Genomic DNA, 27,601 nt, shown 5'->3' with positions numbered 1-27,601 from the left:
AATTTTCCTTATGTAAATCCTTTCAGTCACATCTGGCCACAAATTGGTGACTTGAGTGCTTCTCAAGAATGGACAGAGAGAATCTTATCTTGGCATGTTTTCTACTTCTCTGAATAGAAAAATGTAGTATATCAACAACCTGAGAAAATCTTGTTCAGTATCAATAATGGTGTTAGAGTCACTAGAACAATAAGTTCATTTTTGCCACATCTTGCCTTGTTTCTGTGTTCCTGTCAGTATTTACCTCCATGTTTCATAGCTGAGCCATTGAACATTTTTATTATTCTACCTGTATGAAGAATCATTGCAATAGATTTTTTTCCAAATTATTCACTTTAATTTTTCCTTTTCTTTTAATAATGTATCATAACACTAGTCACCAAATATTATCTGATTACTGTTTTGGTCTTCCAGAGATAAGACTGGATGAGATAACCATCCAAGGTAGGTCATCTCATAGTAAGTTTTAGTGCCTACTGTGTTCAGTGTCTACCTGTAATAAATTCCTGTGAAAATTATTAAGGATTTCATGGTCATCTGCTAAAAAGAGGTTCTGTACACGTAAAGGTACAGATGAATAGCAGGCTCTAAACATGAATATTACGAGCTTGCCAGCCTCATTTTGACGGCTTGTATGAACAACTCTTCTGGTCATCAAGCAGAGTCTACAACCTTTTGAAAGGGACAATAATAAGCAAATGGTGGGAGCAGAGATTTTCTCTATGCTAACAAGTGGTTCCAATAAAAAACCATATCTGTCCATTGCCATTCCTTTACCCATCTTCCTAACAATATACACTCCCTCCAGAGATTAGGTTCATTTATTTTATCCAGATGTTCAACCTATCTACAAAGAGGTCAGATAACTCAAACTTTGATAAGTATTTTAAGCTTCCTACTTGTCTCAAGTTTCTACCAAATGATAAACAGAATTTTCAAGCATGATAAAGTTTTGACTAGAATGTGATTTCCTAGGAATGAAGAGTTCTACTACCTATTGACAATTTACTATTAGGAAGTACTAAAAGTATGTTTGCAAGCTGTTGTTTGTCCTAAATGTGACAATTTCTAATTCCTATGTATGTTTTGTTTTGCTCTTCATATTAGAGGAATCTCCATTTATCTGTGAAGCAATTTTGCAACATCATAACTTGTGAGAAAGAAAAGAGACCATTTTCTTATATAAGAATAAATAAAGTAAAATATTATTTAGCATCCTATAAAAATAAAATACTAGTTGTGTAAAACAGAGCAATCAAGCCATCTTCTTACTATTTTGAATTATATAAATACAAAATATACTTTCAACTTCTGAAACAGAGTAACTTCAAATAACATTGTGAAGGTTTATGCAAAATTATTATACTGATATACATTTGTAAAGAGACACTGCAATGTAATTTTGACTAATCTATTCTTTTTCTTGATGAATAGTAATCTTCTATGAACTGCTTAAATATTTTGAATTTGTAATATAAAATACAATTCCAGCTTTTCAAATGTTAATTATTCTACTTAAAATTGATAGAAAATGGCCTGCAGTAAATCACATGCAAAAATGTGATGTGTTATAACAATCATGCCTTTTTATTGACTAAAACCAAGGAACAAGAACATAAGAATTTTCTAATTCCCGTTTCCAGTTTCAGTAAATAAATTTACATACAAAATAGTTTGTGGAATTTTTTTCATTCATAAGCTGTTTAGGTGTGTGAAAGAGGCTCAAATGTTAAAACTGGAAAAATAATATTAATATATATGATCTGAAGTAATCCTTGACTGCTGTCATTTCCTTCTACCTTTTACAGATTCAGCAGCTCTGGGAATGACCACCATTCACAGAAAGCAAAGCATCATTCCTGCTATTTATTCTACATGACCTTTCTCTAATTGGATTGGGGTAGGTTAGAAAGCAAAAACTTCACATGGGTGGAGCACAAACTTTTCAAACCTTTCCTTTCTAATATCACAAATTAATCATTCTGCAAGTCAGAAACATGAAACACTTTTATAAATGCAAAAAACCCCATAACCAACACCCCCCTCCCCCCAAATCAAACCTACCAAGAGAAATCCAAACAAACCTTGCTCAAAAATCCCAAAAAAATGCAGATAATATATTAGATTCTTAATATGTATATATAGTACATATGGACCGCTGATAACAAAAGTCACCCCCATTAATTAATTTGAAACATGTTGGAATGAAGACATAACCCAGATACACTGCTGAGAATCTGGATTTCTTAATATTCCTTTGCTCACATTTCTCTCTTTGTACTCTTCTATGTGACTGGCTAAAAAATTCTCAACAAAAATTTTCCTGTGGATCATCAGACACAAAGATATTATTAAGGATTAGGAGAATGACAATCATCTATTTTTAATGATGTATATCTAATAAATATGGGCACATTTACAAATAGTCTCACAATTCTTGTTTTTTATTTTATTTTTTTTAGCTAGATAAAGCGTGCTTCTCAAATTAAGCTATCTGTCCAGTTTTGTGAACTAAATTTTTATGTGATGGGATAATTGAAATCTTGATATTCTCAAAAATCTTGACATAATTTTATGTGGATCATTGTTATTCTATTTTTCAATGAAAAAATGAGTAAGCAAGTAGAGATTATCTCAGAGTTCTGAAGCATAATTCTATTTTCCCAAAATCAAGTACCTTGCTCCACTAGTTTACACTTCATCCTTATTTAGTACTCAATATTTATCAAAAAAGGTGTTTATGACACATAACTTCTTGGTTTTAGGCAGTATTTTATTTGACTAGGCATTCTTAGTATGTCTGCTAATTTATGACTTCTCTCAAAAGTGCTGTTACGCACAGTAGACAAGATATCAGTATTCTTTGAAGTGAAAATGTACCTCAAATTGTTAAGTTCAAGAATTGGTATGGAATGTCAAACAAAATATAGAGTAAGAAAAAAAAAGGGAATATTACCTTAGAAAAGAGTTCCTTAAAGGTCCATGTTTCCTATTAATTCTGTTTTAATTTACTAAATTTCCAGTAAACTGCATTTGATCTCCTCTTAACTGTTTGTAATAGACAGTAACTCTTTTCAAGTTAGGCAGACATATAATCAATGGAAGAGGAGAGAATCAATGGACACAGTTAACAAATTATATAGTGATATGAATGCATTTACTGCATTGAGAAGAAAGAAATCACCAGACTTCATTTAGATTTCATTTCATTTGCAGTTTTCTTCTGTACAACTATTGTAGCAGAAGAAAAGGAGGAAAAAACAAGCAATAAGAGCTACTTATTACTAGTGATGGTTATGAATAAATACAGTGAAAACACTTATTTGTTTGCCTAAATTCAGAAAAGAGGTAAAATCTCCTTTTTGGAAAGGGGAGAGGGGAAATTAGAGATGAAGACACATTGGGAGAGGACAGACCCATGTTTATGTTGTGGTAGGCACTCTGCTAATGCTTACAAATTGGGAGGTTTACAGTGCGCCTCTGTATCTTGGCTCAGAAAAAGATCTATTACTACAGATCTCTTACCTCCACTGTCTCCACCCATACCGTTGTCTCCTGCAGAGGAATCCTGATGTCCTGTGGTCTATTTGCCTGAAAATACTTTCTAGTAGGAGTGAACAATTTTCTTTCCTTACCTTTAAAGTGAAGAAAATACACTGGAGGGTTGTTGTAGGCAAACAAACTCTTTGGTGGCATTAAATTGGTATATCTGCATATTTTAGGGAGACAAAGACCAGGCTAATTTCCACATTGTCCTGGTGAAACTACTACCAGAACACAATGAAACTACTAACAGAACACAAATGAACATCCTCTTTTAAGGATATGTTCATGAATCAGGATTGCATGGCACAGCAAAGTTATAATAGAGATGCACATGGGAGGCTGAAAAGGTGCAGAGTTTTAAAGTCAGAAATAGTGTAAAGGCAGGACGAAGTTTCAGATGTTTCATAAGCCATAAACATTATATCAATAGCTCTATAGCTAGAAAGTGTTGGGGTTTGGTTGTATGTGCCCAGACCTCCTGGATCTGGGAAATGTGTAGAGAAAGAATAATAGACTGTACATGGAATGAACTATCAACCTGAATTATGTTATTAACTGTCAGATTTATTATGATTCTTTGAAATATCCTTATATCTGTTTAAATTTTAAAACACTAAGCACTATAGCAAGCAATGGAAAGGGACATGGAAGCATAAGCTATTCAGGTGTGTCCAAAGTGACCCTTCCTAAAACTAGAGAAAAATTAGGAAATTTCCTCCATTTGTAGGATTCTTCAAAAATCTTTTAATCACAGTTTTTAGCTAAAGCTCCTGGCCTGAGGGAAAAAACATGCTAAGTAAAGGAAAATGTGTGTATGTTTCTTCTACAAAGCCATGTGTCTATTTACATCAAATTTCTATTCATATATGGTGATTATACGATGCTATTTATTCTGAAACTGTGAAACAGAAAGAAATTGAGTTTTCCAAGTTATACCAGTATGTATTAAAACACAAATTGATTTGAGCCCGGGAATTTGACGGTAATTATCGTTCTTAGCTTGCTCCAATTAAAGAAGGTTGTGTATACAGAGGTGGGAAAGAAGACAGCATTTGTGAAAGAGGATAAGTATTACCTGAAACAAAATAATTTGATTCTAATAAAAAAATGAAAGTGGTGGACTTGAAATAAGGGCTGGTATCATCTCAGCCAAACCTAAAATCTCACACACAATGTATTGAGTGCTAGTGACAGGCAGGATATTAACTAGTGCCCCTGCTGTATATATATTTAGACCTAAGTGAGATCTACAGCAGTTACGATACAGCATCAACAGCACCTCAGCCAATATTCTCTTTCATTAGCATTTTAAGCAATTAAAAACTCTAAAGACATCTTAATAGATGCAGTAGTTCTTCGGTGTGGATTGAAGTAGCAGTACATGCATTGCTTTAATTTCCTATTTATGTGTGTTTAATCAAAAGTTTTATGTATGCGCTAAATGGCAATGTATTTACCTGACTTGAATTTGTGACATCAGCACAAACTTCTTAATTAAACAACCAGACTCTGTGTGTGATGGTAACCTAAGTGACTGTATATTAAACAAGGCAAATGACATTTACTTTCCTTATCTTCTGCTTTCCAGCATCTGGTTCTTGTGTTCAGCTGTCTATTGTTAGTAATTCTCTAGAGAATGATATTGCAAAAAACACTGCTGACATCAGCTGAAGGTTCTGATTTTTACTAAATACTTAAGGGTAAATCTTGTTTCAATTCAGGAAGAGTTCAGTAGAATTCTTAGTAGTCTTTTGGTTAGAATGACACAAACGCAAAATGGGAAATTCCACGTGTGTATTCTGCACACATAGGAAGGAATCCTGAAAATCAGAGCTGTATCCTCATGCACCTCCGTACCGTTCTTATCTTCTGTATCTCCTGTGCCCTTTATAAGTTGTAGTGAAACCCGCAAAAATGTTTGCATCCTTACTTCTGCACAAAGAACTGGATTTCAGAGCACATAATTTTTTCTCTCTACTTTCCAAATCAACACCTGAGTTATAGGTTTTCAGACTGATGAAAAGAGCCAACTTCTTTTTATTTATTATTTAGGGCTTACCAGACACAGACATTTTTCTGTTCCATAACATAAGACACAGATTTACAGGAGGTGACTCCAGTCATCAATTGTGTCCACAGGTCAGAAATTATGACATCATAACACCAAGCACTGCCACTTTAATCAATCCTTAGAAAAGGTGTTAAATCCATCATTATTTTAAAGGTTTCACAACAGCAGAGGATATCTTTCTCATGGATTTTTCTTTCACCAGAAACTCCTGAGTGAAATCTGTCTGGGTGCATGACTTTCCTTGCTGTTTTAGAGGCACTCAAAATGTTCTTTGGTTCCAAAAGATGTGCACAGAGATTGGCAGGAATAAAAGCTCTGACCTAGAAGCAACATGAGTTTGTCGTATGGATGGATTATCCCCTACCCTCTGCAGAACTAATTGCTCTGAGCTCAGCTCTGTACTAATAAGCTTATAAGAAATACTCTAATAGGGGAGACCAATGGTTTTTTAGCCAAGTACTTTATCTCAGAGGCAGCAGGAGGTGCTGGTTTAAGAGAGTAGTCATTCTGACCACTGTATTTTTTGATTATGTTAGTGTCCCTGCCTCCCTGACCCCAGAATTTAGAACTTTTAGATTATAATATCTTTTAGATTATGATCTAAAAAATACTAATTTCTTTTAGATTATAATACCAATAATAGTATTTGGTTTCATGATTTGTTCTCTTCTATTTTCTTTCGGGAATCTGATGCCCTTTAACTTGTCTGGTTATTCATTGCCCTAACTTTGAACAAGGACTGTATTGACTCAATATACTGAGTGTTTAAGTGTTTCCAGGAATGAGGTCATCCACAACAACCTCAAGAATATATCAGTAACAGGAATATTTGAGCATTTTGTCACTTCTGATCATAGTTTCATGTGCATATATATATATATTTATAGACAGTGGTGCACTGATCAAGACTGCATGGTTTTTAGGAAGTCATACAGTATAATGGAATAGTAGGATATTGAGATGTAAGCTAATATGATCAGAGTCTTTTTTGGCCTTAAATATGTAAACAGACTTCCAGGATTTCAGCACCAAGCAAACAAAACCAGACTATAGGCCTGCTGACTGGAATTTTTTTTAAGCTGCTGGATATGTAGTTTCCAGAAATACTCAAAATATATTATTTACTCGCCTTAAAACATACTTGTTTTTACACAAATTCATTTCAAATCTGAAAAGTTATTATGCTGAGTTTCATGCTTATTGATTCAGAATGACCTCTACCACAAAGACTAATTCTAAAATGATATATTTTTCCTAACATCCTGCTTTGCAAACTAGTAAAAAAAATATTTTGTGGACACTGTGCACACCTCACAAGAAGAAATTAATTTGTTCCTCAATAGTAATTTCAAAATTTCATTGTTATGTGGTGGTACATTAAATGTCTTAAATGTTTATCTAAAAACAAATTTTCAGATGAACAGTACTGGAAAGAAGACAAGGTCATTGTTGAAATTATCACTAAGGTCCTTTATTACTGATTATTTATTGACAATCTTGATTAAAAAAAGAAAAAAAGAAAAACACAGACTGAAGTTGATTTTAATTAACTGTTTATAATTATAAATTAACTAAAGTTAATTTTAATTAACTGTTTATAATTATAGCTGTTTTAAATTATACTGTTTCTCTGTTCTGCTGACTGTCTTGAAGATGTAAATTGTCATACCAACTCAAGAGTAGTCAGTGAAAGTATCCTGTAGAGCTATCCATGTCATACCTTCATCAGTGTGAGTGAAATTCCCCTGCCCAATGTCTGCTCCAAGACAAGAATATGCCCAACCCCTGGAAAAATCTGGGAGAGTCTCAAAAGTAGGTATATGAAAGAAAAGGGTTTGAATCAGGACAGGACATAATAAGAACCAACCCTTGAATCTGTGTTATGATAAGGTAGCTTCCTAGGGGAAGCTATTTTTTCAAGAAGAGTATCATGAAAACCAGTAGTTAAGAAAAAAATGTTTCGTCTATTTTTTTCTTTTTCTTATTTGTCACTCATTTTGCATTTATTGAAATTTGCATTACTTACTTATATAGTTTTTTAAAATCTTCTTTCAAAATTTGAAAACTTGCCCAATGAGGGTAAAGACAAGGCAGTGGCTGGAATGGTTATCAACACTCCTTAATGTCTTCCATGGCACAACAGAAACTGATGAGTGTAACTGCATTTGGAGGGTGCCTGAGATGGACTTCAGATTCTGCATAAACCACAGGCTGATTGTACCTGTTTGATCAAACATGAGGATTGTGGCTTAGAGGGGAGCCAGGACAAGGCTCCCTGGGGCTTCAGATGAAAACTCCATGAGAGAGAAGTAGTGCCTAGAGAAATCAAAGTGTAAGGCCCAAACCAAGCCTAAAGCCCTGTACACCAACAGTGTTGCTTCATGTTTAATTTAATAGCTGAATTTGCAAACTGGTCAGATGAAATGAGATTAAGAAGGAGAAATTAGACAGTGCAGGAGATATTTAGGAAGGGTTTAAAAAATAAAAGTTTTTTAATGCAAATATTAATGAAAAAGAAAAAACACCAGGAGGTGCATAAGGGAATAGTTATATTATTAGTTCAAGAGCAAGAATTGTCAAAGCATTTGCATGTGGTTAAGGCAGATAAAATTCTGAATGCATTGATGGTAATGTTCTAATAACTTTATGAAAAAATTTTGTAGGGAGAGAACTGGAGAATTTAATGAAGACTTTAATTTCTGAAATCTATTTTTGTCTAAGGAAATTCTCTGTCCTTTGGAGAAGGTCACAGCACACATAATAAAACTGATTGTTTTGCTAATTATCCTGCATCTTCAGCTGGAGTCAAATGTTGACCATGATCTTGTTAATCATTTGAAAATAGATTTTAAGATAGAAATTGAGATTTTGTTATTAATAAAATAAGGGAACAGAAGTGCTTTTTATCAAATTGTTTTCACTCTTGATGAATGCTCTCCTTTCTGTCTTGACTTCTCCAAATAGATAAGCCTTGCCAGTCTGTGAAATTGTCCCTATTCCGTACTGCATCAAACTGTTGTCATTGACCTGTTCTGTGACCACAAATCACTGTTCCAGCAACTTTGTTGCAGTTCTCTCCTCCTCAGAAGAGATGTTTTGTCAGTGCCTGTCTCACCATAGGTGATGTTCATTTAATGTAAAATACTTTGATAAATTCCATTGAATTATACTTATGGATGTGGAAATTATTAATCCTAGAATCACTATTTTAACATTTGACTTATCTTTTTCTCTTTTATTCATGTCAAAGAGGTCAATGTAAATCTTTTCTTTATCCTGAAGATAAACCAGTGATTTACATGGATATACACATACACATATATTTTCATAATTTTTAGGACAATAAAAGGACTTTGAATTATGGGAGAGAGGGGGGTTGTTTCTTCTTTTTCTTTCGCACAACATGGAGTTAGATGGAGTTAGACCAGATTTAGCCACCGGAACTACAAAGAAAATTAATTGCAGTATCTATAATAAGATGAAAACAGAATGGATGATTCCTGTTTCCCTCCGTATTTTGGAGGCACTGAAGAATTTCTTCTTCTATAGATTCATATTTTTCCCTTCACTTCGTGCCTTTCTGTATGTTATTCTAAATTTTTCATATGGAGTCTGTGGCAATCAAACCGTGGCCTCTTCCATTCCATAATTACTAGCCTTTTCAGAGATTAATGTATTTGCGTGTTATGTGAAATTTAGAATTAAAAAATAACTCAACACACTTTTATGATTTATTTTGCTTTCTTGCAACAACCTTCCTTCCATTTCCTTCAGTGATGATGGATACAGAAATATTTGTTTCCATGCCAAATTCCTCTTTAAATTAATTTTATTGTCCACACCAATTGTTTCTATCTAATTTATATAGGTTTAAAATTAAAGACAAATGTTTATTTCTTTTAGTCACTTGTTTTGCGCAGAACATACAGTCTTTTTTTTCCTTTTTTTTTTAAATTATTGTTTTACAGGGACGTTAATCTCACCCTTTTAAATGCAAATAATGCAATGGTAGAGAGAAAAGGAAAGCAAATACTTTTAGTATTATATTTTTCATTTCTTAATTTGTTCTTATCAGTCAGCTACCTGTTGTATACAAACATTTAATGCTCTGTTACCTCCTGGTATTTGACAGGGTTCATTCATCAGAAATGCTTATTAAAAAGAAAAATATGTTTACTTCCACAATCCCTGTAAGACTCAGCTATCAGAAGAGTACCATTTTTAAAGGTTACATCAGAACTTACAAAATTTTATCAGTGTGATATATTAGTGTTTAATTCCACTTTAACTTCATAGAAATTGTAAACCAGAACTTTTTATAAGAACCAAATTTATTTTCAATATTTGGAAATTTAGTTTAATTCAGCTCTTAATCAGAAATATGTAGTAACAACTACAATTTCAAATGTCAAAAATGGCTACAGGTGGTGATAGCAAATACAAATTTTAAGTTGGATTAATTTTATGAATGCTTGAGTAGAAGTATAACAGTATCCCATTTAGTATCTGTTGTGGTCATTGTTATGCTTTAGGAAAAGTTAAAGCAATCAATTATATTACAAATTCAGGCACTGTTTCCCAAGTAGGTAGATAGTAAATATTTGGTTCTGTATTGTTCTCCTTTTCATAGTGTACCCTGATGTACCATTCAGCCCAATACTTCATAGCTATTGTCATTCTATTCCAGAACTACTTTTTTTTTTTTTTGTAATATTGTGTGGGAACAACTCATACACAGACATGTTCTGAGGAAAAGCTTCATTAGAGAATTGTTGGCAATTACAATTTACAGATGGAAAAAAATAAAATTTATATAAAACAAAAATCTAGTCAAATTTTATTAATAATTATTTCCAGCACTACCAATTATTTGTTTTATGGCAGGGTATGGGATAAAAATTTCTTCTTGTACCTGAATCAACCATTCTAACAACCTCTTTGAGATTCTGGCAAGAGCTTTACAACTAAAGTAAGGGATAATTGATGCCATTTCTCTTTCCTCCTATGGAAATGGAGAATAGGTAACAAACCTTCTTTTCAGTTAAATGAGTCAAATAATATTATCACCCTGGTTGTCGTTTCCTTGCTTTCAAAATTTGAAAAAACTGCTATAGTGGCTTCCATCTGAAAGGGCATACTTGTGTCTGAAATATGAAGAAAGACAGAGAGGAATTTGTGACTTCTGAAATGTTCATGGAGGTTGTAATGTTTTATTATTAATTTTACTACATTCTGTTATGTAAAAAGAGAAAAGAGGGATTTCAGCAGTGTTTCCTGACCCTAGGTTGATGTAGGAGTGAGCAGAAGTTTGCGCAGTGTGTTTGTGTTGTTACAGCAATACATACAGCAATGATCAGACTATGGTTATGTATTTCCAAAACTGATAAGAGTACACAGGTTCCTTTTTGATTGATACCCAGCATAGTGGTTAATTGGCCAATTACATGGACTAGACTAACATTTTTTTTTCCAGTTCCAGAAGACTGAAATGTGTGATGATTCCTGCAATACACAGTATTTGATGTATCGGGCACACATAGGAAGAACACACTGTTCTTGGCAGATGCTTGTTGACAGCTTCTCTATTTGTTGTCAAGATGACTATTCATAACCCTCTCCCTGACAGACAAGACATTGCACAATACCATCCTCTGATGCTGCCAAATCGACCTTTTTAGGTAGTCACATACTGTTTTGCTCTGATGGCTTTTGTACTCTATCACTGGGCTGGCAGGTACCAGTAAACCACAATGTAGTCAAAGCACTTTCTCTCTCCAAAACCATTCCCATAATGTAATCAAGGGAATAAATAAGCAACCTAATGAAAAATATCTCACAAAACATGTTTTCCTCAGCCTCCCACCTTTTCATGCCCAATAAATGATTGCCTGACAATAAATAATGATAGGTCTGCAGATTGCCACTGGTCTAATCTTCTTTTCCCAGGCTTAATGCTACAAGATTAAGAAATACTAGCCAAGGAAGCTTTAATAAGATAGAGCTATTCTACGGATAACAATTACCTATTGTGCCAAGTTCCTGAGCCAGATAGATCTTCAAGCTAGACCTTGTTAGGCCTTTTCACATATAGAGCTTGACAAGAGCAAGAGACATTTAAGCTCAGAAAAACCATTTTTATTAAAATGAAAATTATGTTTTAACTGGCAGCTGGAAATTACCACTGCAGACAGAAGACAACTCCATTCTCCATGCCCACCGTGTCTTTAAAATAGGTGGTTTTACTTCAAGCCTTGCTTTTTTATTAGTTTGTCAACATGCTCAATTCCAGTGAACTCCACAGGGGAGGCTGCCCCATTCCTGCTGTCTGGTCCCACCCCTTTAGTGCTCTGAGCACACTCAGGACATCCCCAGGGAAGGGTAGCTGTGACTAAGCCAAGAACAAACATTGAGGAGAACTATAAAGTAGACTCCATGCCATGGCTGCTAGGTTGGGTATTGGGTGAACATAACTTTTTCCACACCTGAGAGAAGCATAGAGGAAGAGAGGGAAAAGAATTGGAGAAATATTGCTGGTTTTGCCTATGTTGAATTGTCATGAATTGACTTTAGCTTTAAAAGCAGCTTAGTAATTTTTTAGAAGACCTGCATTTTTGCTATGGGTGAACTTTTCAGTTAGTGTTGCTAAATTTTCAAAAATTACATTGAAAACTCCCCTTTTTCCATTAAGTATCCATAAAGGTACATATTTTGTAGCTTCCTGTTTTATTATTTTTAAATTGAAAATCATTGCAGTCTGGATGTTCTGTCCCCAGAGGGGAGAAGAAGGGACAAGGAAATGGAAAAAACAAGGGAAAGGAGAAAGGGGAAATCTGCAATGAAAGCTTTGAGGATTTCCTCATTTCTTATATTTATGGGTTTGTTTTTGTTTTTGTTTTTTTGTTGTTGTTTTGGGGTTTTTTTGTTTGTTTTATTTACATTTTTCTCAAAAAAAGTTTAGCTGATTCAGCCATTTAACTTGAAAAACACACACAGACTCCTTGAGAACAGAACAGACAGGGCCCTAAAGAGAAACACAGACTTCAGCTTCTGGGTAGTATCATTGTCACCTTTCTGGCATGTGTTTTTTTTTTGGTTTGTCATGAAAACCTCCAGTATCAATACAATGCTGTCTCTCTGAGAGCGCTTTACCTAGTACTTAACTGTATTGACTGTATTTAACATCAAAAAACTTTTTCCTGATGATAAGTGTAAATCAACTTTATGACAATATGAACCCAACTTCTCACCCTGAACATGACAAGAACTTCAGATTGTTTTTTTTAACAGCCTTTTATGTAGCTGAAGAAACAGAAGCTGTCAGATCTCATGACAGCTGCTCTATCTGTACCAAACAATGCCAACTCACTCTTGTTATTCATGTCTTTGAAGCCTCTGATCATTGCAGTTGTTTTCAAAAATAATTCTTTATTTTATGTGAAATATGATGTTCAAATTTGACAGCAAAATTCTAGTTTAGACCCATTCTTGCAATGCAACATGCAAGATATTTCCTATTTAAACAGTTTATACTTGGGTTATGCATGATGTGATTAGATCTCTAATCACTATTAGTGATCTCTGTCACTGTTTTTCAAACTTCAATCAAAAATGTGTTGTCAGAAATTCCTGCTGCCCTTTCTAGAAAAACAGAGTCCCATTGTGTTTGGAAGATGTAACATTTGTCTTTCATCATTTTCTTCCCTGACCCTCCAGCCTTCTTTTTAAAATAACAAAATTTATTTTTTGACTTTATTTTTTATTGTTTTTTGACAAAAATAAATTTTACTTCCAGCAATTTTTCAATAAGGTTTATGTTGAAAGCCTCCAGAAAATAAATAATTTTTAAACAAGTAAAACTATGGCTCCGTATGGCTTTTCGCAATTAATTTATGAATGTGTCCAAGACAGGGACATCTTGTGGCAATTTTAAAATTTTTTTCCCCTTCTGTTTGTCTGCTTCAATTTTAGCTTCATTTTGGTGGTTCGTCTGCCTAGGATATGGCTGCTTGAAACTAGATCAAATATTTATTGAAAAATGTGCTAACTGAAGAATGCAGTGTAAGTGGAGATAATTTATTAATTTCCAAATCAAAGAAGTTTTCTCTTTTGTATTTTTTAAATATTGGTTAGACTGTTTTTCTTATTTCTTTGGTATTTACTGTCTTTATTTTTTTTTCCCTTTTCTATTTTGATATGTCATTATTTCCTTATATTTACTCAAATACAAGGAAAAACTTGAGGTCTGAGAAAGGAAAGACAAGAGGAGACCCTACTAATTTTTCATATTTTATTCAATCCTAAAATATTGGTTTTACTTTAGGAACAAAGATTCTAATGAAAATATGATATTATATCTTCTTCAAAAGTTGTGATTTATAAGATGGCTTTGGGATACAATACACACTAGATGGAATATATTAAGGATATGATGAAAACTTCCCCCGGTTGAATTATATCTTTAAGTGGTAGAAACGTATGATTTTTTTAATGATTCTGCGGGGGTTTTTGTAGTTTTTTTGGGTTTGTTTTTTTTTTTTTTTTTAATTTACCATAGTGCTAAGTTTAAAGATATCAAAAACCATTCTGTTTCTAGTTGCATTTATTGATGTCCTGATTGCAATAGTTTTACAGGGAGGACAAATGGACAGTAGCTATAACAAAGTAGAGAGCACACTTGAAACACTGAAAGCATTGTGCATCTTTATATGCTCTCATCCTTACAGGTCACTCTTAAACTGTCTCTGTAGAGGGAAAGTAGCAAATGCTATAAAGAAATCCTTATGGAAAAAATTCATAAATTGATTTAGGTTGCAAGTAAAAAAGTAACTTCTCTCTCTCACTACAAATGCAAGATAAAAATAAAAATTCAGTACACAAAGAAAATAGTATTAGGTAATCAGTAAAAACTGCTGTGGAAGAGAACATTATGCTTCAGGATGGAGCAACTGAGGTTATTGCTGGTTTGGGCACTGCAGTGTTGCCAAGAGCCAGCTTTTTTGGGTCACCCCTGTGGGCCATAAGCTTCTTCCTCCCTGCTGCTCAGAGCTGAGGTTAAGTATGGCCAAGGCCTCAGCAACATGTTTGGAGGACATGAATAAATGAGGATAAGACTAACGAATAAAGTGCTTTACTGCTCTCAGGTTTCCAACTTCTCTGCTGCTTTTCATATTAAGAGTGAGCTTACTCTGGACTGGTAGGTCTACCAAAGGCAGAGAGCAAAGTAATGTGAAATAATATTTCCAGCCATTAAGATATTTACAGTCTATATTTACAAGAAAATACTATCAAATTCCATTAAATAATAAGGAAAAAAACCTCAAAACTGTTCAGTACAAAGGGACATTTGAGTGAATATTTTTTAAAAATAACCAAGTCTGGTGAGGTTGGCAATTCAGTGATACCTCTTTTCTTGTTTTTAAGTTAAATTTTTATTAAGTAAAAAATTATTTATGGAGTTTAATTGAGTTCTTTTGGTTTTGTCTCTCTCTTTTAAGAGAGACTGCTATGTCATACAACCTTACTTGCAGATGTCTGAATATTTATAAATGTAGATTACAAGAAAGAAATGGCTGCATTTAAATATATGTTGTACCCTGCCCTTCCAAAAACCAAAACCAAACCAAACACCTCCACTCCCTCACAAAAAAAATAACCAAAAAAACACCAAAACAGAAAACTATCCTTTCACTATTTTTCTTTTCACTTTTTACATCTTGTTAAGACACACAAACAAATGTCATGAAACAAATTACTTGGTTTAACTGATGATAGAAGAGAGATAATTCTTGAGTTTTGATCCAATTTAAATGCTGCTGATGAGATGCAGAACCTAGTTAATTTGTTTTTATAGAAGTTGTTAAACAGGAGATTACTCATAAGCAGTTAATATTGAGCAGTGATGTTTATTTTTTTATTTTGTATTTCCTCCTTTATTATGAGAAAGAAAAGTTGCAGGTGGTGTGAAAAAAAAAATTATTCTTGTTTGTTTCTTCTTTTTAAAATTCTGGGATATGGCAGGTGTTGGATTGTAATGTTTATGATTGGTTCTGACATATACTGCATGGTACTTCACCCATTATCTGTGCATCAAGATTAGCAGCCTTTTATTAACAAGGTGCCTGTTTGATACAGGGAGAGGAGAGCTTCAATGTAGAGAAAAGTAATTGGGTGACTTAAAGGAGGAAAAAATCTCATCTCTTGAAATCATTTCAATTTACTGTTGCAAAAACATAAAGGACCATGTTTTCCAAAATGGCTCATGATTTTGATCAGGTCTATTTATTCTTGTCTAGGGATATTTCATAAGGAGTGGAGTTAAAGGTATTTGGCATTTTGCACAAGTGATGTCCATTCAGTGGGTATCAGTTATGTCATTTAGAAATGGAGACATATAAAATTAACATTATGTTTGGAAAACAAAACTAATTTTTCCTTGAAGGGTATTTAGTTAGAGCCTTCTGTGCAAGTTTTTTCCTTACCAGCATTTTAATACTTCCTGAACTGCTTGTCCATTTTTAAGATAAATATGTCTTTGGATAGGTTGTTAGGAAGTGAGTAGATCTGGTAAATTTTTCTCATAAAAGATCAGTATTTTGACTTTCAGGTTCTGCAAGGGGCTTAAAGTTAGTAGCAGCTAAGAGGCTGGATCTATGGCCCTTCCCATGCAAAAGAAAAAGAGATTCCCAGATATGACATACAGTCAGGTGTTTATTTTCTCATGACCTTATTTTATAACAAAAAACCTATCAGGTTGTTTTTCTTCCTTCAAAAAGAATATAATTTCAGAAATTTAACTGTTAATACTATATTGTAATCCACTTTTTCTGTGAATTCTTAGTAGGCAGAATCAGGTTTTACAGTTTCTCTCACTACATCCTCTGAAATTTCCTCCTACTAATAATCTGATTTAGACATGCATCTCACTAGGCAACCGGCATTTTGAAAGAACGTAGCTATTTTTATATTTTAGAATTTATTTTTTGTTCTTGTCTAATTTTTTAAACGGGACTCTGGTACTGCCTACCTTGCATATGTCTGACTGAATATTTCATTTGTAAACTCTCTAGAACAATGTTTATCTCCCTATGCATTTTACAAACAATGTATTTTATGCATTCACCTGTGTTTGAGACATGAATCCTGAGTTTGCAGAAGGAAAGAAAGATGTGAGGAGGGCATACTGTAAGTTGTCTGGATTTACCTTGACACCCATCACATTCACAAGGCAATTATTCTGCATGTATCCCCCATCCCTGAAGGGTGGCTGCAAGCAATCCAACTATAAAAATTAATAATTTTTTAATATTATGGCTATGATCCCCTAGAAGTTTATTTTATGATAAAGTTTCTTAATTCAGTTTATTTAAATTTTAGAACCAGATTTGTTATTCTACCCCAGAAACCCATCCGCCTGTGCATATCCATATTAAAGAGAGGATAGATAAGAAAGAATGCTTGCTATGAACTAGTCCCCATGGGTTGGAATAAAAGTGATGTTACTTCACACACACTAGTTTGCTAATTACCATCACATTGAAGAGGAGAATACTAAACCTGAGATTTAAGCCTTTCTCAGAATAATTTTGTTCAATGAAGTTGTTGGGGTGCTTTTTATGTCTTTAAAAAATCCTTCTTGTTGTAGCAGTTCCCTCTTGGTGCTGTATGTCACATGTCCCTACAATAATATGAACTAACTAAAAATGGATTTAGGCAGTTTTATACCACTGGAAAGAACTGGGATCATTTCAGGATTTAGGCAGTTTTATACCACTGGAAAGAACTGGGATCATTTCACCATGGTATAAACTGTTATAAAATCAACAAAAACACATGGAGTTCATCAGTTCAATGCAATTCCTCTTTGGAACACAGAATAATATTTGGGGTAATTTTCACCTGTTTAGATAATCAATGACGCTGATTTCTCTCAGGGGTCTTTCTGTAATATTTTGTAGTAAAGGGTAAAAAATATCAACAAGTAGTTTGAGTTAAAAGAAGTGAAACATCTGAGATCCATCTGCTCTACAGCCCTCTGGTTTTTCTTCCTGGATTTAGGTCTATGGTAATAAGGTCCAATAATTTTTTGTTAGTTTAGAACAAGTAAGATGCAATCCTACCTTACTCTGATAAGTTTGCATCTGTTGCAATATAACACATAAGCATTCCTTTTGTGAAAGAGGGATGGTGGTGATGGTCTTGATGCAAGCTTAATTTATTTGAGTGTTGAAGTATTTTGAGGTCATTCATCTATATTCAGTGGGACTGAAATTGGAAGCAGCTCTAATGTCTGACATTCGCTTCTCCTCTATGACAGATTTCTACTAAAATATCAGTCTATTTCTATCAGTCTAGGTAGATTTACAGATATGGAGTTTGAATTATTGTGCACCTTTTTGTATGTTTTCTTCACAAGTCTACTCAATATTCAATAATACTTGTAAACATGTTTTTAGGAGTATCTCTATGCAATTAGTTCATCCTTTATTGGAAACCCTTTTGCCTACAACAAAACTTTTACACACTGATAAACAGATCTAGCAATTGTATTATTTGCTTTTGTCTTATTTCTGCCACTTCACATTAGATTTATTTAATAGAAAACAGAATTGTACAGGTGTTGGCATGAACAAGGTAAGAATCAAGTTTTTAGTTACAAGGGCTGACTTCTTTGACATTTGTTTCTTAATATAGGGAGATGATTTTCATGGTTTCCAGATGATCATGTCTCCCACAACCAGAGATATTAGCTAATGTTCAAAAATATTTTGGAGCTTTTATCTACAAATGTCCAAATCAGTTTAGTAGCTAGGCACCTGAAAATGAGAGTTACCTGATAATAAGAGCTAGTGACAGCATTGTGGATGAATGACAGAAACGGAATTGGACATTTATTTATTTAAGCCATTAAGATAAACATTTCCTTAATTTTAAGTTACTCTGAGTGTATTCTAGATCTCTGATATTCTAGATCTTGATAAAGATGACTTGGTTTTACTAGACCATAAGTCAGATCTGTGGATGGTGAGACACCAGAGGGCTAAATATCTAGAAATTTTTGAGTGTCATGTTATCAGAAAAGGTAGGACTGGAGACAACAGGAATTCAGAGATGCCATTGTTGACGACATCTGACAGAGATAGATCTCAAAGAATGTAAAACCCTACAATTCATTAATAAAATTTTTTGTTTATTTCAGAAATCACAAACCCCAGATTTTTTTTCCCTCAGACATTACACCCCTCCTTGGAATCATGGAGAGACAGTAATTTTATTGTTAACAGAACTGTATATTTCACTTGAGAAAGTATACAGCCCAGCACTCTCATAAAAAGCCACAAGGTAGATGAATGAAATCATAACTTTTATATTCTCTTATCGACTATTTATCCTTAACAGTTGAGAAAGTTATAAAACTTGCATGGGCATATGTAATAAGAAACTGGAACATTTTAGTCTGAACAGTTTCCTTTCTTTTTTTACTTAACTTCTTTGTTTCTCTCACAATCTCTTTGAACAATCATGGAACCTCAGGTGATCTGTGGTGTGCTTTGACATAACGAGAAATTGGGACCACTGCTGTACAAAAAGCAAAACAGCTGTGGAGAAGGAGTGAAAGTACCAAGGGTGTTAGATGCAACACCTTTAAAGAATCCTTTAAACACAAGGCTTACCTTGCCCACGTACTGAGTATCTGGACCTGTGTATTCCTCCAGCAAGAAAAATTGATTCCACATCCAACCACGCTTGGTGCGGTGCAGTGTTTTTCCATCATTCTCTGACAATCCTGTTATCCTTTCACTGTGTGAGTGCTTGTTAGTCCTTTTTTGGGATGGTGTCATATGAACCACATAAAACACAGAGCTCCAAAGCAAAACTGTCAGAAAGGAGTGAGTCCTCATCATTTCCAGAGACGCTGTTAGCCTCCACTCCTCTAATAATTCACCAGAACAAATTTTTCAAATGTTATATTCCTTTTGTAAGAAAAACCTAGGGGACAGAGAAAAGCGTTTGTATAAGTTGCAATAACTCTTTTCCCTAAGGAAACAGGAACACAGTCTAGTGATCCCAACAATAACCCATGGGAATGACAAATAACCATGAAAATTACTCATAGAGTTTTAAGTCAAGTTCTTTAATGTCTTTTTTCATCTCATACTAGTTCACTCACACAGTACATAGACATTAATTTAAAACACAAGCTGAGTAAAATACTTTCTCTGAAAGCTTTAGCTACCAGCAGCATCCTGACACAAGGAAAGAGCCCAAATAAGAAATCTTCCAACCTAATGTCTTCCTGCTCAGCCTGATGCTATCTTCCCTTAGTATCTGTTCAGAACTGGCTGCAAATCTAAATTCTCTGTTACTTTGTGATTAATACGTCCCATTCTTCCCCTTGCTAGCCCCCAATTGTCCAGAGGATCTTCTATCTCTGCAGAAAGGAAGTCATAAAATGAAATTTGTCAAGTATTATTGATGCCCTCCTCAGATTCTTTAAACAAGAACAAAAAGTACTTGTTAGACAACTGTGGGTTCATAGGAATCCTGCTGGGGTTAATATAACTCTGTATTTGGAAGAGCATTCTCCATTTGGAATGTAAGTAATTTTTCCCTGAATCAGTCTGAATGAATGGGAATTTTCATTATATAGAACCGTACTGTAATTGGTATTTTTCTGAAAATTACTCTGATATTTTCTGTGAAGCTTGTAAGCAATATTTATTAAACAAAATCAATCTCATACTCTTTATCTGGCAGTGCAACTGAAGTGCCTGATATCCCAGTGTTTTCCATAAACTTTTTCACATTAATTCTACTTTTGCTTTAGGATACCTTTAGCTGAGTTGTCATTGTATATTACAGAAATCATAGAAAAACAATTCAAAAGCCAAAGTACATTTTCTTTGAGAGTCCTGGTCCATTAACAGTGATAGTAGTGTGAGGCCACAACACTCAGATATTTTGAAATTTATAAAAAAGCATACGAAATTATCCCCCTTTCTTCTGCAACCCAACATTACCACCGACTATTTTCATTCTGTTGTTTATTTGTTTGGGATTTTTATAGAAGATGGGAAGGTATTCTTTTCTGTACAAAAGTGCATTTTGGAAATAAAATGCTTTTTGTGAAAATTTTTAGTCAGTTGAGAACCAAGACTATTTAATGGAAAACATTTATTGAATTGTACTCTAAAGGCCTTAATGATTAAATTACTGGAATTGTGCCCTTGTGTGAAATTGTCTTAAAATGATGATATTCGGCATGGACTCAGTGTCTTAACCCGCAATTCTGAAGGAGGATCAAAGTATAAGCATTTTAGTAACTTCAAAAAGAGTTTTAGTGAGCAAGAAGTGAAGGCTGGGAATATTTATCACTTTCTAAGATCATGTTAGAAAACAAAAAGAAAGCTACTTAATAGGTGTCATATTTATGCAGAAGATCATGTATATCATGCAGGAAAAGTTGTTTTCTTTTGCTTTTTATTTTAATTGAAGAATCAAAGCATTAAGTAAATTAATTTGCATAAAATCATGAAGGTACATAGATCTTAGCATACATTCATGAATGTGTTTTATTTGAATTCCGATTTTCTCCCTTGTAATGCTCAGTATGTTACTGCTGCAGGCAGAGGGGCAAAGTGCAACTCTTCTGTGGTTATTTAACACCAGTAAATTTTGACATTAACTGAAGAACATGTTTAGTACATGATGATCTTGTCTTGTGATTGAAATATACTGGATACAGATCAAAAGAAAAAAAACCCTGAAGTCAGCCAATCTTCCATGTTTAAGTTTGATGCCTTGAATTCCTTGTATAATACTAGACTGAAGTAGGTTTTATCACTGAATAATGCTATTTATTAATGTAGAGCATAAGACATCGTTTTTTCTATTTCAAATCCTTTCCCCTGCATCATTTGAGGCAGATTGAAGGGCCTCGTGATGCTTTGTAAATTAGATCCTGCTTAAGGTACTGCAGAATGAAAGTAGGCAGCAACAGGAACCTTTGGAAATACTGTATTCAGAAATCAGACTATCAACTTTGTCCAGTGACTCTTCCTGAGTCTCTGTCATGGTTTGACACTGGCACAATGCCAGTGCCCCCATGAAGATACCCTCTCCCTGGTAGCTGCTGTGAGATGTGACCAGGAATAAGCAAAGCAGGCTCCTACTTAGGGAAGAAAGAAAACAAAACTTTATTAACTACTCTACAACTACAGATAAAAAGGAACACACACACAGGGAAAATGAAAACCTTACAAATACATTTCCTCCTCCCCCCACCAAATTTCCAACACAATACATTTATTCCTCAAATCACCAACTCTTAGTCCAGAACCACCCTTCAAACAATCAATCCTCAATTCATCAAGAGGAGAGGAGTCCCCTGGAAACACAGCTGAAGCCTCGTGTGTTTCTGTGTCACTCGTGGCACCGCCCGGAGTACATCTGCCGTCGTGACCTCTTCCTTTCATGTCCAGTGCTCTCACCACTGAACATGGACCAGAGCTGCTTCTAGGGTTGTCTTTTTTAAGGATGCTCTGTCCCGATCCAAAAAAGGCACAGTCTCTCCTTTGGGACACCTGTCCCCACAATCTCTCCTTTGGGACACCTGTCCCCCCCATATTTTTTCACCCCCTGGGGCCGAGGGGCATCAACACTGAACCCTCTTGGTTCTGAGGCCATTGCCTCCTCCTAGAATGCAGTCTCTGTGTCACAAGGAACATGGGTCTGTCCATGGCTGTACAAAAAGAGTCCAGCAAAAGCCACTCCATCATCTCTTCCCACAAGGATTCTTCTCTACTCTTCTACTATTTCTCACTCGCCCAGACCTCTCTCACACTTGCACATTTTCTTCCTCATCTTCCACTTTATCTTCTAGGAGAGGTCAATGATCTGTAAAGTTCTCATTCTCCAAAAAGGGGTTAAAAGCTCCTACAAGCGGCCGGCTGCACCCCCCCCTTCTTCTCCATCCCAGCCGTGCTGCCGGCGCAGGCCCATGTTTATCAAGTCTCAAGGTTACAGTCCCAGGCAGCGGCTCTCTCTCTCTCTCTCTCTCTCTCTGTGTCTCTCAGGGGGGGCTGCCCGATGGCTCCCGGTCTCTCTCTCTTTCTCTCTCTTCCACCCTTCCACCCCCGGGCTCAGGCCTACCTCTCTCGGCCTCATGGCTTTCCCCTCCCCCTGCCCAGCCAGCAGCTGGGCCGGGGCAGAGACCCGAACTCTTTCCCGCCGGAAACCCAAGAGGACCCTCCCAGGGGAGAGCTCTGCTTTTAACCCCGTGTTCTCAGAGGCGTGTCCATGTCCCAATGGCCAGGTTAAATGCCAATATTAAAGTCTGAATATCCATTGGCCAAAAACACAGCATCTCAAAAAACACATTTCCTGTCAAACCACCACAGTCTCTTATCACTTCTGGAGATATTCTTGCTTGATGTGTCCTCAAATAGTGCTCTTTCATTTGCTCTTGCATTTGGACTGTAGCTCAAGAATCCTCTTCTGTACATTGTGAATGATTATATTCAAAAATTCATATTAATCAAATTTTGTATTTGATTACTTTTGACTTGATATGAATTATGTGTTGTAATGTAACTATTCTGATAAAGACTGTGTTTTTATATACTTAAGGTCATGACTGATTTATTTCTCTAATTGGTTGGGTCCTACCATCTTTTCTGCAGTAAGACATAACCAGCCATAAACTAAGCAAAAATTCCTAAAACTAACATGCACATTTGGTGAAATTTCAATGCATAGTTGAATCCATAAAATTATTAAAAATACTAAAAGTGTTCTTCTAAAACCTCTATGTCTTGAAAGACTGCTGTGAAAAAGAAGTTATTAAAAATGCCAAACAGTTAAAATTTTTGCTTCAAAATGTCCTTAATTCAAAACTTAGACAAATCTAACACTCAGATGATTTAGTCTACTTTGATTTTACATTTTTTTTGTAACAGAGAAGGGTGGGTGACATCAATATATTTTCATTTGGCCTTCTAAAGATGTATGATTGCATGTTCAGTCTGGTGATAATTTAAAATGTAAATAAAATTTCAAGTGCTTAATTTTTGTTATTTCAAAACTGCACATTTTTAATTTCCTGAAATTGCCCTCATTCTTTTCTGTCCAAAGACTATTTGCCCTACTCATTTAAATGCAGGAGGGGTTTATGCTACTCTTTTCTTTGTACTCAGAGAAATACTTCAAGGTTGTCCTTGGCTTATGTATCTTGTCTCATGTCAGCTGTTCAAGCAGGTCAGGAGTTGTGTTCTGTAGACTCAGAAGGTGGAGTTTAATGGTGAAACAAAGGATTCTGGTATGGTCTGGAAAAGTAAGACCAACTTTTCCTATTCAAAGGAACTCGGTGCACCATGCACAGGTGTTCTGACCCTGCTAGAAGAAATTATCTCTTACAACACCAATTTTTCAGAGAGGTCTTTTTCTCAAAGGAATCTAGTTTCCCATATTTTGTCCCAGCCAGGGCAGAAGTTAAACTGAGCTTGCTTTAAACATGTGGTTTTCTGTGTAGTGCTGCCCTCTACTGATTTCCTTGATAATTAGTAGGACTTCACTACGTAAAGGTAGCATCCTTAATGTCAAGAAGAATGAAGCAAGAACAAAAACAAAAAATTAAGCTACAGCCCATGTTTTCCTGCTTTTTATTTTTGAGATGATTGGAGCTTTTAGGTGTAAAGAAACACTTTTTATTCTGGGTCAATGTGTCTACTGAACATTATGATAAACATCTAATTTGATTTTCCGTCTAAGAGGACCAAAGATCTTTAGAGAATAATTTATTTTTTTCCAAGCAACTGATCAATATTCTACATGCAGTGTCTTCTCACTTTATTTCTGCTCCCATCATTTAATCAGTAAAATGTCAACTACTTGTTTTTGTCAAACAATAGAAAATTATTTTCTTTCTAGTTATCTTGGAAACTTCTCTTAAGATGGGGCATTAATGTGCTAAACATGTTAATGCCAAACATTTTTGAGAACCTGCTTTTCTTCCTCATTTTGCAAAGCAGTGGATCTGAGTGGAGGTAACAAGTATTTTTTTATTTGTATGGTTTGAGGGAAATGTGATGGTAGCACAGAACTATTCCAGTCTCTTCTTGCAATAAGGACTTTGGTATCAGAATCCTACAACAGCTCTAGGTAAATGAATAATCTCTCTATGAAAAACATTATTCTCCTGAGCACAGTAACAACTGGAAAAAATTTATCTCTTGAAGTCCTTTTGAATGCAAAATATTCTATTTAGATTCTTCAGGTGTAGTGTGAAATAAGCCTTGCTGGGATCAATAGCACGGATTTGTTACTGATGATGCCAATTTAAATGTTTCTATAGCAATTGCCATGGTAATGTTTTTAATTAGTGCAGCACAGCCACTCTTAAGCGTGACACAAAGAAAAGCTAACCTTCGGCAACTTGATAATGTATCCCACATTAGTCTGTTTCATTCGTTAACAGTGAAGCAAAATTTGTGTTCTCAAAGAAAAAGATCTGGTGCTAAAATAGCTAAAAATAGCAGAGTTAGCTGCAGCAGCAGTGCTTCATTTTGCCCTCCTATCTCTAAATAAGAAAGATGTAGTTAATGTTCAGGATGATCCATACAATCTGTAAAACTAAGTATGTATTTTAACAGGATATAGCAAATATAAATCTTGTGAGGCCTGCATGCATGGAAGCAGTCTTATTGGTTTTGTCAGCCTTTTTTGGAAAACAACATATCTGAATGCAACTTTAATCTACCTAGACTGAGCACTAAGAATGGTGAAACTGCAGCAACAAAAAGCTGTGCTATAAACAGCACACTGGCACCAATAATACCAAGATTTAGGAAGAGGCTGGATCTGTGCCAGTGTAGGTTCACTTTTATCACTTCCCCAACCAATTAAAGATATCCCAGGATGCATACACATGCTTCCCTCTGGCTGCAGCACTCAAATTCTCTGAGTGCAGTCATACTGCAGACATGAATATGGTCTTTAAATATATGATTTTCTAAAAAAAGCATTATGTTTTAGCATTCTTCTGCCCAAAAGCTTTTTTTTTCCCCTCTTTCTATTCATGGATAAAGATGAGGTTTGGGCTAGGGATAAAAAGATTAAAAGTAAACAACCAATGTGCATATGGACTAAACTTGAGGTAACCAAGAAATTATTTCTAGGAGAGCTGAAGCAGGTTTTGAGGGATCCCCAAAGCTTAAGGGACAGGTTTTTTTTAAGTGATGAACACCCATTCTTTGATCCTTTTCAGACACAGAAACATGGGCCACACCAGAGAAACATTTTCCCCACTCACCATCTCCCACTGCAAACCTTCCAGAATAGACTTTCAGAACTGTTTTTTGCCTATTGGGTTGCTTATCTGTTCACCACTGAATACGGTGAAGCTCATTTGAAAATTTTGCCAGGATACAGCTGAAGGCAATTCTTTATTTCTGGGACACCAGTGTAGGTTCCCTTAGCTACATGAGTCATATTAATAAAAATAATAGGGAATTTGAACTAACAGCAATTTGTCTTGGAATGTCTGTTGAGTTAATGTCTTTAGGCAAACAAATCTATGGTTTGTAGGAGCATTAAGAAAAACATTTCTCTTGCTGTGACAAGAGAGTTAGCATTTATTTTAGAGTTTTTCAAGACTCTTGGGTCTCTAAATTGGAGATACAGGTCCAAATTCACCTCATCATGGCCTGAGTCACACTCTCAATAGCACTCTTGGTGAGCAACTCAAATCCCCTGGGTGGGTGGATCTGGCAAGAGAACATTTTGATTCATATTTGGACAAACCCCACTGGCAGAATTGTGCAGAGGCAAAGCTGTGGTTTAAAGCAACTCTCCCTGGGCAATGCAAATACCATCTGCCCTTCTCTGGAACAAGTATCTTCTGAAGAGCAGATGAAACTTTTTCTAGATGGTTTGTTGCCCAGCCATCCTTCCCTCAGCTGAGAACGAAGCCTTCAGTATTCCCAACCCATCATGTAAAAGGGCCTCTCAATTCTTAGCAATAGTATTAAATGAAGCTAAAAGAGACTTTTAAAATATCTGCTTCCAGACAGGCCACTGGAATATGCATGTGAAATGTGCATTTTCTCATTGGAAAAAAAAAAAAGATTTTTTTCTCCAATAATTAACATTTTTACAGGATCTCCTTTTCCTCAACATGAGGAGAACAAGGAAGTATAGCACTTGTAAACCCTTAAAGCAAGGACTTTTGAAGATATTCCTTTGATCTTTAATATTGATTTTTCTCTACAGGGAACACATTTCACTCTTATCATATAATGAAGCTGCATTATAAGTTTTTATGCCACACCTTATTTACAAATGCAACACATTCATCACATTCATGGTTTTAAAGAACAGCCTTTAGAAACAAAAGGAAAAGTGCTATCATCAAAGCAAATTTTTTTCTCTTTTCCTCCCCTTTAAGATTGTTTCACATTTTGTCATTCATAACCTTGTTGTCTGTACTTTGACATTGATACCCTGCAGGTGTCTAAATTAAGGCATTTATTTTTGCTGTGTTTTTGAGGGTTGGGGTTTTCAGGAGTTGGGGTTTTCTTGTTTTCTTGTTTTTTTTGTTTTCTTGTTTTTTATAAGCAGCATAGCTTTCTATCTGCCGGATACAAACCCAAACCATATCTGGAGGTATAGGCCCCTATTTTCCAGACATATTGATTCTCATTATTCTCTCTGCATGAAACAGATGAGATTCATCTATGGCAACACTGTTTATGACAGGATTTACCAGTTCTCCCGATAACTGGGACTGCACACTTTCTCTAAATTTCCTTTTCTTACCGCTTCATTATGTATCAGTCTGCTCTGGTCACACATCAAGCTCCTAACGAAGCATACTGAGATTCCACATCTGGTGTCTCCTATCTCTGCATATCTCCTGAGCATGGCATATACCACAACGAGAGCTTGCTGCTAAACTTCCTGAGTCTACAGCTTGTATAATGGCACAAGAGG

General features: G+C 35.1%; 1 protein-coding gene across 1 annotated transcript in view; it reads right to left on the bottom strand.

The window, feature by feature from the left end:
• The window catches only part of CDH9 (cadherin 9), a 98,538-nt gene that overhangs the window by 47,484 nt on the left and 23,453 nt on the right, over nucleotides 1–27,601 (bottom strand). Inside the window, exon 2 of the mRNA XM_066559430.1 lies at nucleotides 19,288–19,603. Coding sequence (XP_066415527.1) covers nucleotides 19,288–19,518 — 231 coding nt within the window. The 5' untranslated portion in view covers nucleotides 19,519–19,603. The remainder of the gene's footprint in view (nucleotides 1–19,287; nucleotides 19,604–27,601) is intronic.

This window comes from Molothrus aeneus, chromosome 1 (genome assembly GCF_037042795.1).
Source record: "Molothrus aeneus isolate 106 chromosome 1, BPBGC_Maene_1.0, whole genome shotgun sequence".
Lineage (NCBI taxonomy): Eukaryota > Metazoa > Chordata > Aves > Passeriformes > Icteridae > Molothrus > Molothrus aeneus.
Note: the sequence above shows the minus strand (reverse complement) of the source record. Positions and strands in the feature narration are given on the sequence as shown.